The sequence below is a fragment of the Polypterus senegalus genome, chromosome 3, assembly GCF_016835505.1.
Source record: "Polypterus senegalus isolate Bchr_013 chromosome 3, ASM1683550v1, whole genome shotgun sequence".
Lineage (NCBI taxonomy): Eukaryota > Metazoa > Chordata > Cladistia > Polypteriformes > Polypteridae > Polypterus > Polypterus senegalus.
In genome coordinates this window covers 25211229-25224342 of record NC_053156.1, presented here as the reverse complement: position 1 = coordinate 25224342, position 13114 = coordinate 25211229, and the positions used below count along the sequence as shown (strand labels likewise).

General features: G+C 40.3%; 1 protein-coding gene across 1 annotated transcript in view; it reads right to left on the bottom strand.

The window, feature by feature from the left end:
- The window catches only part of LOC120526439, a 76578-nt gene extending 65310 nt beyond the window's left edge, over positions 1-11268 (bottom strand). Inside the window, exons 1-2 of the mRNA XM_039749610.1 lie at positions 11013-11268; positions 717-974 (exon numbers count right to left, since the gene is read on the bottom strand). Coding sequence (XP_039605544.1) covers positions 717-974; positions 11013-11268 — 514 coding nt within the window. The remainder of the gene's footprint in view (positions 1-716; positions 975-11012) is intronic.
- Between the last annotated feature and the right edge of the window lie 1846 nt (positions 11269-13114).

Below are 13114 nucleotides of genomic sequence, written 5' to 3'. Positions count from 1 at the left end.
AGGAGACCATCTTGACACTTGCTGGACTTTCTTGGGTGCCCTGAAGCCTTCTTCACAACAGCAGTGGAAATGTTTTTTTGGGATTCAGTTCATTTTCATGGCAAAGAGGGACTTTGCAATAAATTGCAATTCATCTGAGCTCTCTTCATAACATTCTGGAGTATATGTAAATTGCCATAATAAAAGCTGAGGCAGCAAACTTTGTGAAAATTAATATTTGTGTCATTCTCAAAACTTTTGGCCATGACTGTAGTAATGAATGAGGGGCAAGGCACAATCGCCCACCACCCCACGTAGGGCCAATTTACAATACTTAATTAACCTGTCATCAGCATGTGGGAGGAAAACCAATATATTTAATTCAAGTCTACCGATAAACCAATCAAAGTATAGGAACATAAAGTGGTATCCAAAATAACCAGTAAAGGAAAAGCAGAATCCAAATGGCAGCCAAGAAGATGCAAGGCTACAATCTAAAGTGAAGGCAATCCATCCTGACATTTAGAGGGTTCACTTCCTCTTGGATCACCCTTCACTGCCATGTCTATGAAGACAAGATCCGCTACAAACTTCACATAAAGTCTAAACTTCTCTCATCAGGGTCTGCGTCATTGACTCACAAGTCTTAACTCTGATATTTCTGTTCCATTCCCAGCTGATCCTTATTAAAGGCACCAATCCTATCGGAATCCCCCCATAATTAAGAAGTTACTTACTCGTGTAAGCGGAGCCCGTGACTGAGTTCAGGCTTTGTTGGCATTTATTTGGGATCACTTCGAATGTGTACAAGCTGGCCGGGATCAGGTTCTGCAGAACGGTCCCGGTGACGTTGCCCAGCGTGAGGGTTTGCGTCTGATTTGTAGGTCCGGTCACTTTCAGGGTATAGGAGGTCACCGGCCCTGGTGCCTGAGTCCAGTTCAGCATGACTGAATAGCTGGTGATACTGGAAGCTGTCAAGGTTCCCTGATAGGGGTCTACAGTGATTTAAAGGGGTAAAAGAAAGCAGAGAAATTTGTTAATAATGACACTCAAAGACCCAGTCTACATTCAGAAAGCTGCATCTACCTGTGGCCTGAAATTAAATCTGATTGTCCAAAACTTTCCTTAATTCATAACTAGAGTCTTCAAAATACTGTATAAACCAATGAATAAATATGGTGGATTTAGAAAGTATTCAGACCCCATCACCTTCTACATACATTATTGCATTGTTGATTTAAATCACGTCTGCAGAAAGGTTTGCAAATTTATTAAAACTCAAAAACTGAAATCTCACAATCATTTAAGTATCCAGACCCTTAAATTGGTACTTTGGGAGTAATTCCAGCTTTGAGTCTGCTTGGTAAATCTCTATAAATCCACACCTGGATTTGAACAGTTGATCCCCTGGCAGATCCTCTCAAGGTCAGATGGGGGATTCTGTAAACTGCCATCATGGGGTCTCTTCACAGATAATCTATGGGATTTAAGTCTGGGCTTTGGCTGACCCACTCAAGGACACTGAGAGAATTGTCCCAAAGCCACTCCAGCATTGTTTTCGCAGTATAATCCAGGTCATTGTGATGAAAGGTGACCAATCACCCCAGTCTCCAGACATCACTTCCTTTTCCGGCCTTCATGACTCCACCTCTTCCTGCTTCTTCAATATATATATATATGACAGGACTCCATTGTTAGTCAGTTCCATTTTGAACTCCTCATGTAAAGATGTATTTTCTTTATTTGTAGACTTTTTTCAGTATACAGGGTGGTCATCCCCAAACCTTTTTGTGCCTCTGATTTATTCCTTATTACACAAGCTACTAAAAGGACATGCAGACTTAGGAGATGACAAGAAGCATGCTGTCCAGCTACACACTTTATTCTGAATAATTCCTTAATCTTCTATCCATCCAGCCTGGACACTCAGTTTGCCTCCAACTTGTGGCCTACAGCCCTGATGGCGTGCATCACTCTCAGGCTCCTGACACAGAGGTGCAATTAGCAGAATCAAGACCGACACCAAGGCTTCTGATGTGTTCTAGCTCTTTAAATGTTTTCTTTTACATTTATTAGTCACTCACGGTGTGATTTGTATTTTTAATCGGCATTTTAGTAATAAACAGAGCTGTGAATTTGTCCTGACAAGTTACATTCACTGGCTGTCTACCTGTCTTTGAGTTATTTTCTCTTAATGTGTCTCCATGGGCTCCTTAGGTTTAACAATTAGAGTTATGTGTTGGCTGATTTAAATCCCCTTTTTATGTCTTTTTTATTCATTTTTAAATCTTTAATTATTATTGCTATTTCTTTTTATTCATCATATAATTATTTTTGTCACTTGTGTTAATTGGCTTCTATGTTTAAGACCAATTTTCTGCCATGTTCCTTGAGTTTTGTGGGTGGTTCCCAAGAGGTGGGCCACCTGTCAATCTCCATTGAAGGACTGCCCCCAACCCTCTAAAGAATCATGGGAATTGCAGTGTATTTGTATGCACTTGGTGGTTGGTAAGTGTCTACTTTTTGCTGTTGCTTATTCTTTGAGTTAACTGGCTTTTTGATGTTATGCACTTCTGTTTTCGGTTTATGATTTCTGGATCCCATATTCAGAATTTGTTTGCCTTGGATTGCCTTTGCCTTTTCAGGCAACTCCTTTTGCCACTTATGCACTGTGGAGTTTTACTTTCTTACAGAACAATTTTGTAAAATAATCATTTATTTATAAAAATACTTTGTTTGCCCTTTTTTGTCTCCTACGCAAGGGTTTTGCAGTCATCCCTTCTCTAGTTGGGCATTTTTGACATATTGGGGGCACTCAAGTACTCTCAGATGGGCTTAAAATGGTGAAGGACAAGCAATTTGTAATTGCCTTTACCTCACTACTAGCACGTAGACTTGTCTTGCTCAACTGGAAGAATCCCACCCCACCACTTTTAAGTCAGTGGGTCACTGACATCCTATACTACTTCAAATTGGAAAAAAATTAATTCTGACTTAAATGATCTCTTCAAAACTGGCAGGATGTAATCAATAATATTTTAGATTAAGCTTCTCTAATGGGGAAAAGGATACTCTTCCTTCCTTGCTGCTTTTAAAGATTTGCTTTGTTGGTTGGCTCTCCTCTCTTCCTTTTGGGTTGGGGTGGAATTTTGGTTTATTAAGTTTGATTTGATTGTATGGAATGTTATTTGCTTTTAATTAAAATCAATAAAACAAATAAAACATATTTATTAAAACTATTTGTTTGCCCATTTTGTCTCCTATGCAAGGGTTTGCAGTCTAGTTGGGCATTTTTTATACATTGAGGGCATTCTCAAATATATTTTTTGAACATTGATGTGGAAACATACTTTTCCCCTGCTGTAGGCTGAAGTCAGACTCTCTTAATTGATCTCAGGCTGCTTTAGGGTAGACCAGTGGAAATGCTGGCCTGCTTTCCTGATCGTTTTGGATGACTCACACTACTTTTTTGCCTTTTGTCTGTGGAAGTAGCACCCTATATGTTAAAAAAAATGCCACCTGGCTTGTTTCTAAATGTTTTTTAACTATATGTCATTTCTGCATGTCTCATGATCCAACCAGTCCAAAAGGTCCAAAAAATCCGTAATGGTGGGATAAGCAAAGAGAAGTCAAAAGTACCAATATAAACACATATAGGACAAGCCCTGGTACCTCTTTGGGTCTTTCTAAGTATGTTCGAACCACTGTCTATATGGTGGGATGGGTCACCCACTTGCCCACCACAAAGAACCACAAACAGGTACTTCCTTTTCCAACTTTCACCTCCCGTCACTACCTCACCTAACTATGTCTGGCCGATTGAGTCTTTGCCCCAAGTTTCATTCCCTTATTAAGCCTTTGGCCTCAATGAGTGATCACTTTTGGAATTGGGGTGGCACTCATTTCACAACAGAAACTCCAGGATTGAGCCTCCTGTAATAGCCCCCGCTGTCCCTAAACCTTAAATGGCCCATATGTCCAGGTAGTCCTCCAACTGCCTGTCCTCTTAAGAGGCCAATCTGGCCCTCATTCACCAAGCTCAGGATTACGTGCTGACCAATGTGATGAGCATTCAGTTTCACAAACCTGACACTAAAGTTTGTTTCGTAGCCAATTTTCTAATTGCATAACATGAAATTAGACAGAGATTTTTTTAGATTTGAAAGGACTTTTTTGGGTGAAGAACAAAGAACATTGCCCCATAAAGCCTCCTTCACACTTTCGTATTTACCTGTGTTCTTTTCTGAAGGGTAAAGTATTGTCACAGACGGCTGGGGTTTTGACCCGGCCGGGACACCTAAAAGGACCGGAAGGTGGCATAAATTGCTTCCGGGCCACGAGGGGACAACCACCCTGTAGCAGGAGAAGACCACAGGAAAAGAGAGAGAAGATTATAACTCGTTGGAACCCGTGGCCACCACCAGAGGGCACCTTAAACCTCGTGGGACCCGGAATTAGTTACTTCCGCCACACTCTGCAAGATGGCGGAGGAACCTGCTAGGGGCGCCCAGAGTGCTTCCGGTGCAAAGGGTAGCACTTCCGCCACACCAGGAAGTACTTCCGGAAGTTCATTATCAGCCACCTGGAGCACATCTGGGCGGGAAATAAAAGGCGCCGCCTCCTAACAGTCGGGGAGCTTGAGTCGGGAGTGGGAGTTGGACGAAGAGGAGAAGAATAGAGGAGGCTAAAGATTGACGAAGAGAAGGTTTATTGGGGAGATTTAATTGCTGAATGCATTGTGTGGTGTTCAGGACTTTAATCCTGTATTTGAAGGTGATTAATAAACGTGTGACTTTTGATAAAGATGTGGTTTCCGACTGGTGCTGTCCGGGCAAGTCTCACAGCATATAGTCAGTAACACATTGGTAAGATTAATTCATTTTAAAAAAGTGTTAATGTGACGTGCTGCATATTTTCCATACAAAGTCATTCTAAAAACACACCTTTATAAACTTTGCTGTGTTTTGTCCACAAGAAAACTCACTACATGGAAAGTTGCTGCTGCTAAACCCCTGCCATTAACCATTAACCTCAGCCTTAACCTAGTTGAGGATATGCACGTTTCCAGTGATTGTTTCTCTTTCACTAGAGATCTTTATTTTAGTACTAAAGGAAAGGCAGACACACGCGGAATTAATTAATGAAAGCACTTGCAGACAGGAAACAAACATTATGTCTCAGCCAGCCTTTCTCTCCTGCCTGGAGTTCACAGTTGTGTAGTTTGTTTGCATTGTTTAAACTTATGTCATTTATTTGTATTAATGTTTATTTTATTTATTCCCCTGCTCGCTTCACTCTCTCGCTACACGCTAGCCTCTTTGCGGTTCTGCCGCTCATGTATGGGGATGCGGATGTACACTTTAAACAGATTTTTATTTTCATGAGAATTGTTACATATGCATAATAGAACTGTTTTACATTACAGCAAGTAATTAACTATATTAAAAAAAGAGTAAGACGTAATAATTTGAAAGTAAATTATGTTTCATGTTGCATTAGAGTTATTTGTTGTGTAATACGATTTTGTTCTGTTTGGCTTTGAAATTAACACACAAATACTTTTTAAACTTACATTTTTACTGTAAAACTTTTGAATTTTAAGCAGTTTTTGAATTAAATTATCTTCAATATCGCAATGAATTGTGATTCTGTGTTTGGCCTTTCATCGTGACAACACAATGTACTGTATAACTTCCCGTGAGTGAATTTCATTTCTTTCTCTCTGTTATATACAACAACTTTTTTGAATGTTTGGCTCTGAGATTTGCTAATTGTCTTTGCAAAAGCTATTCTAACATTAAACTGTTAATGTTTTAATATGAATGGCATATCAAGATCTCCTTTGTTGTCTAATGTTATCTGCGAAAGATGCACTACATTACCTTTCTTGGATACATCCTTCTTTCTACAATAATTCATGTGGTGGAAGACCGGACGGTGTTAATGGTAGTAGATATTCTTTGGGAAATTGTAAGTTGATGTTTTCATCTTCCACACGATCACCACCAACTGTTTCAGCATAGTCTATGATACACATTTAACCAATTTGCTGTGTAATAGATCGACAATTTTGGACACATTTAACTAATTTGATGTCTAACCGATCGACATTGTTGGCATTAATTTGTTTGACTTTCTCATTTCTCTGTGCTAGGATTGCCCCTGTACTCATTTTTTCTGTTGAAAACCCTTCGTGATGAAATTCTCCAATACAATTTAGACATAATATGTATTCTTTATTGGGAATTTAAAGTGAGGAAAACGGTAAAATGTATAAGAGCTGAGAGCACAGGAAGTGTGTCTGACAAAAGCATTCACATGAATGAGAGGATGTTTGAGAGGAGAGCGTGACTTGAAAAAATGTCAAGGCAAAAGTCTCATCTCGCAGGGCCTGAAAAAATCTCTTTTCCAAAAAATCCATCCATCCTCCAATCCGCTGAATCCGAACACAGGGTCACGGGGTCCGCTGAAGCCAATCTCAGCCAACACAGGGCAGGAACCAATCCTAGGCAGTGTGCCAACCCGCTGCAGGACACACACAAACACGGGCCAATTAAGAAACACCAATCCACCATGTCTTTGGACTGTGGGAGGAAACCCACGCAGACACAGGGAGAACATGCAAACTCCACACAGGGAGGACCCAGAAAGCAAACCCGGGTCTCCTAACTGCAAGGCAGCAGCGTTACTACTGCGCCACCGTGTCGGCTTTCCAAAAAATCTCATCTCCAAAAAGTCTCATCGCGTCGAAGGATTTTTTAATATAATAGAGAGATGTACATTTTCTTTTGTGCTTATTTGTAAAGAGAAATGGCCCATATCATGTCCCATGTGGTTTTGTGGGTTTTTCCCCAAGAGGAGTGGCCACCTGCCAATCACCACCAGGAACGGCCCTCCACTGTCTTTATGGGAGGGCCTTCCATAGTTCCAGGCAGTTCATTTTGAATGTGAAAGGGAGTGGAGAGTTCTTGTGCATTTATTGTGCTTCTGCTATTGCATTTGTGATTTTCTGGTATTTTGATCCTGTGCTCTGTTTATTGACTACGTCTTTTGATTCTGTATTGGACTTCGTTTGCTGTGATTGCCTAACCTTTGCTGGCAATTCCCTTGAGCTATTCGGAGCTTTATCTATTGCAGAGCTTTTTGATAAAATAAAACTTTTATTTCATAAAGATTTTCCAAGACCCTTTTTGGTGTCGAGTTGGGGTTTTGACTGTAATCCCCAAGGGCAACCTTTGTAGTGCTTTTTGGAACTTTGGAACTCACCAGTCACAACGCTAAAAGCCTTTTTTCTGATGTGAATGGGACGAAATTCACTGGAAGTGGAATATTTTTTCTGCAAAGTGAAACACTGGGTTTCACTGCAAATTCATTTCACACATATTGCTAATGCCACCCTCTAGCATTCAGGGGGAACTCAAGCTTCAGCCATTGCTTCTTCTTTTTCCGTGTGTTCTGATCTGAAATTCTTCTGTACCCTCTTGTACAGTGATACTATGGTGGTACAGTTTCCCTGGCACATCTATGATCCCACTAAATCAGATAAATCGTTCTTGGGCATTGGTCTGCTTATAACTGGTTTCACAAGCATGCTTTGCTATAAACTTGTGCAGACACATCAGAAGCATTGTTTTTAGAACATCAGAACATTACAACAATCCAGACAACAGCAGGCCATTCAGCCCATCACAGCTTACCTGGCCTATCATCTTATTCCAAGTGTCTGTTAGTCTCAGTGAAAAGAAAAAACTTCCTAATGTTTGTACGAAATTTACCCCATGTTCTTGATTAACTCATTTTAAAGTAACACCCTCAATCCACTTGACTAATTCCTCTTAAAATCATATCTCCTCTTAATCTTCTTTTGCTTAAACTGTAAAGGCTCAGCTCTTTTAATCTTCCCTCATAAGTCATCCACTGTAGCCCCTGAATCAGCCTAGTTGCCCTTCTCTGGACCTTTTCTAGTTCTGCTGTGTCCTTTTTGTAGACTGGAGACCAAAACTTCACCCAGGACTCCAGATGAGGTCTCACCAGTATGTTATAAAGCTTGAGCAGAACCTCCTGTGACTTGTACTCCACATATCAAGGCGCTATATAACCTGACAGTCTGTTAGCCTTCTTAATGGCTTCTAAACACTGTCTGGCAGTTGATAGTGTCAAATCCAGTATGACTACTAAATCCTTCTCATAAGGGGTACTATCAATCTTCAGGCCTCCCATTTTGGTTTTAGTTTGTAGGAAATCTGGTACCAGAGACAAAGACATTTTAAATCTTGTGCGTCCCGGGAGAAAGCCTGGAGTGTAAAGGATAGGTCAATTTCATAAGTCTACGGAAGGAAGAGAAGTTCTACACCTCTTCCCCTTCTTTGAAGACAGCCTGGTGGAATACAAGTGGCTGAGATGAAAGGACATGAATGGGTCTGTGTGGGCTGGTAGCTGGATTTGGCGTGGAGAAAGACACGCTGAAGAGCTGAATCATGAACAGACCCCTCGCTAGTCCAAAACTGGACTTAAATGAAGGACTGAGAGAGAGGCATAACATCTCTAAGCAGTTGCATTCATGCAGAAAGCCACTCCAACTAAGAGCTATGCCAGATTATGTAGAATTATTCAGCATACTAAGACAGAGTATACACAAAAAGATTAAAAAATAGCTTTTTCCCATCTGCCATAAACTTTCTGAACTCTGAATCTCATCAGTCTATGATCATTTTTAATTGAACATGTGCAATAAGCTATATTGGTAATGTGCAATATACTAATGTATTACAATATAGAATATGTGGGCTGCAGCAGGAGTGGGCAGGAGGAGTATAGGAACCTAATCAAGGACTTTGTTAAATGGTGCGACTCAAACCACCTACACCTGAACACCAGCAAAACCAAGGAGCTGGTGGTTGATTTTAGGAGGCCCAGGCCCCTCATGGACCCCGTGATCATCAGAGGTGACTGTGTGCAGAGGGTACAGATCTATAAATACCTGGGAGTACAGCTGGATGATATATTGGACTGGACTGCCAATACTGATGCTCTGTGTAAGACAGGTCAGAGCCGACTATACTTCCTTAGAAGACTGGTATCCTTCAACATCTGCAATAAGATGCTGCAGATGTTCTATCAGACGGTTGTGGCGAGCGCCCTGTGATGGAGAGGCAGCATAAAGAAGAGGGACGTCTCAAGCCTGGACAAACTGGTGAGGAAGGCACAGAACTGAACAGTTTGACATCCGTGGCAAAGCGATGGGCGCTGAGCAGACTCCTGTCAATCATGGAGAATCTACTGAACAGGATCATCTCCAGACAGAGGAGCAGCTTCAGCGACAGACTGCTATCACCATCCTACTCCACTGACAGACTGAGGAGACCCCACACTATGTGACTCTTCAGTTCCACCAGGGGGAGTAAATGTTAACATTATACAAAGTTATTGTCTGTTATACCTTCATTGTTATCACTCTTTAATTTAATATTGTTTTTTATCATTATGCTGCTGCTGGAGTATGTGAATTTCCCCTTGTGATTAATAAAGTATCTATCTATCTATCTATCTATCTATCTATCTATCTATCTATCTATCTATCTATCTATCTATCTGTTATATAGTGCCTTTCATATCTATCTATCTATCTAACTATCTATCTATCCATCCATCCATCCATTTTCCAACCCGCTGAATCTGAACACAGGGTCACGGGGGTCCGCTGCTATCTATTATATAGTGCCTTTCATATCTATCTATCTATCTATCTATCTGACTTTTACACGTGCCTCTGCATAGTCTATGCCGGGGCGGGTACTATATAGCGTCTTTCACTCTATCTATCTATTATATAGTTCCATTCATATCTATCTATGTAATGTACTACTCATTAACAGGTGCAATAACAATTTATGCTGCTGTACTTTGAGCAATAATAATTTGCTCTGGTTACTTGATCACTTAACACTGTATATGACACATTTGGAATTATTTGGCTTTTCTTTAAATGCACCTTGGGGCTGTCACAAAAAGTAATTTTGTTGTGTTACACGGTGACAATAAAGTGCTTGAACTTGAACTTGAGAGCCACCTGGTAGTCTAAGCAAAATGAAGTGATTATTATTCAGGTTGTATTAATATTATTTTGCCAAACCTTATTCTTTACTATGCTTATATTTTGGGAATTATCTATGATAAATTGTGAAGCCTGGGCGCATACAGCCACCCTATCCCTGACACAGACAGGCAGAAAACAATTTTGCCACACAGCACTCTGTTTATTTGCAGTCCGGCACACAATTCAGAGAGCAAAACAAACACAGTCCCTTTGCCTCCAGTCCTTCCACCTCCTTTCCTCCTCAAGAGCTCCATGCACTTCCTCCTGTTGAATGGTGGTAACTGGCTCTTTTTATAGGGCACCCAGACGGAGTCCAGTCGCCCAACGAGCTTCTTCTGGCAGTACTTCTGGATGTGGTGGAATTGCTGCTAAATAGGGCCCTGCCAGGCATCCCCTGGCAGTGGCCACGGGCCCCAGCAGGGTTGAGCTTGCATGCCCACAACCCGTGGCCCCGCTGAAAACCAAGGGGATGCCATCTGTCGGTCTGGGGAGAAAATACAGGGATCTTGAAAATACTGTGGCCGCCACAGTATAATTAAAGGTATAACTTTCTTTCTTTCCTGTCTCTTCTGGTACTCAGTCTAATTGCCCAGGATTACAAATTTAAAAGAAAGGAAGGCAATAGCAGATAATTCTGAATGACCAGGGTATTAAAAGTAAGCATACAAGGGCTAGAGTTGGGATTTACGCCATTCTGTTCAGGTCAACATAGTAAAGAGTCTGAAAGGGAAAACAGGGTCACCCTTGGAGACCATCATGACAAAATGTATACCCAAATCCCAAAAAGGTGGAGATAGAGGCAAACAGCACATGGAGGTAGAGGTTCAGCATGAAGCCCTGGGTAACATCTGTCTAGAGCGTATGCTTTATTTGGAAACAAGAAATCTACAATAGTAACAAATATGAGTGACGGCTGTAAAATTGAGATAAACCTTACCTTCCTGACACATATACCAGAGGACATTGCTGCAGGGATAACTGCTCCACATTTTGTTAGTTTGCAGGTATACGCAGTTGTTATTAGTTGGCTCTCCGGAAGCCCAGTTTCCATAAACTGTTTGATTATCAATGACCCACACAAAATCCCCAGCACTGGATCTACTAAGTCCAATCCAAGTGGCATAAGAAGGACTGGGAATAGCCCGGGTGAGTTCCGCAGAGTTGATCACTGCCAGATCTTCAAAGCAGGTCATGCAGGCCTGTTGAGCACTGCTCCATGTTAGGCTGTTTTTTAGGATGTAATAGTTTTTCCCTGGTTGGCTTGGATCCACTGTTGGAGCTGCTCCTGTAAAACAAACATAAGATTGTAGTTTATGAAGGATGTCCTGCAAGTTTCAAGCCAGCCATGCAGGTTTAGAATTCTGAGTAATAAATGTTACAGGGATGCAGGGTTATTCTTCACAAGCAAAATCAAGTGACACTCAGTTGTCCACAAGGGACAAACTAAAAAAACTAAAATCGTAATCTGTAATGTGTCTTGTGCCTTAACCTAAACAATTCTGATTTTCTGTTAGGCCCACAGCAGATTTTGTTTTTGTTCTTCAGAGGAATCATTTTGTGATCTCCTCGGACCCTCTTGTTTTTATTTTAAACCTCACTAGGGGGCTTCGCTCGCCAACCCACCCTGCCTGCGCTACGCACCAGCAACTTCGCATCTCTGTCACTTGCGTATGTGGATTTCACTTTCAACAAACAACAAATCTTTTAATTCTCTTGGATAGGCCTCTTCATTGGGAAGAAACACTCCCTGATGGCAACACGAATTAGACCAGCGTTTCTCAACCATTAAGTATTTGCGACCCGAGTTTTCATAATAGTTTTAATCGCGCCCCCCTAACGTTTTTTGAATGGAGCCCACTAATACCAATTTGTTCTTTTTTAATTAATGATATATCATAGTTGCATATTTCATTATACCTACTTAACTTTTATCGATATTTATCTAACTCTATATTTATTTTTCTAGTATCAGAATATAGTTTAAGTTAATTTGTTTTGGTTTCAATAGATGTATTTTTTATATTTTTGATTCTTGTTTTCTTTTTTCACATCTTCGCATCACCCTTTTTGTTACTTCGCGCCCCCCTAGGGGGGCCCGCCCCAAAGTTTAAGAACCACTGAATTAGACGATCTTCAAGTCTCTGACTTAAAGTTTAAATCCGAACAATATATTTGATCTCTTTTCGCTGTTGTTATTTCACTGAGTAATATTTCCTGTTAGTTTGTGCTAATCTGATCTTTTCTATAATTTTTTGATCTTTACAGACATTTCGTGTAGTATATTCAGTCACTCTTATCATCATAGTGCTGAGGTTTAACTGTCAAAGCGTGAGAGATGCACTTTAAAAATCTTAAAATAAAGTAAAAACAAGACACGTTCATTAACAAACTTATCACAAAATAAAGAACATTTAGTACATTTAAAAAAGACAAATCATTCCACTCACATACTTGTTTCATTAATAAAACAATTAAAATTAAAATTTCTATTCAGTCACTTTGAGGGAAAAAGGAAAAACAAAGTTAAAAATGTGACCATACGCTACACTTCTTTAAAATTTGAAACAAAAATAAAACAAAATAAATACTCAGTAACAAATACCAAAACCCATAGAACACCCTAATATAATTGAAAGTATATTATAAACCTTTAAAAATCTTCATATATAACTTTAATCACAAAATCACCAGATGTACACACCTGTCATCATAGCACTCCCGTTTAACTGTCAGAGTGAGAGACGCACGGAAAGTCAAAACTTGACTTGAACAAAAACTAGATACCCTCTAACCAGAAACCAGCAGAGAAATCCACCAACACTAAACCGAAAGGATGTGTGCCCACTACACAGAGGTGTGACCAGAATTTCATGTGTGGGTGGGCATTTGGATTGTCTGGGGGGGGCTGGGCAAAAAATATCCATCCATCCATCCATTCCCATTTTTGTAGGGGGGGTCAAATAATAATAACAACATAGTTTTATATAAAATATAAAAGCAAAAATTGTGGCATAAATCATAACCTATTGTTCAATAAAA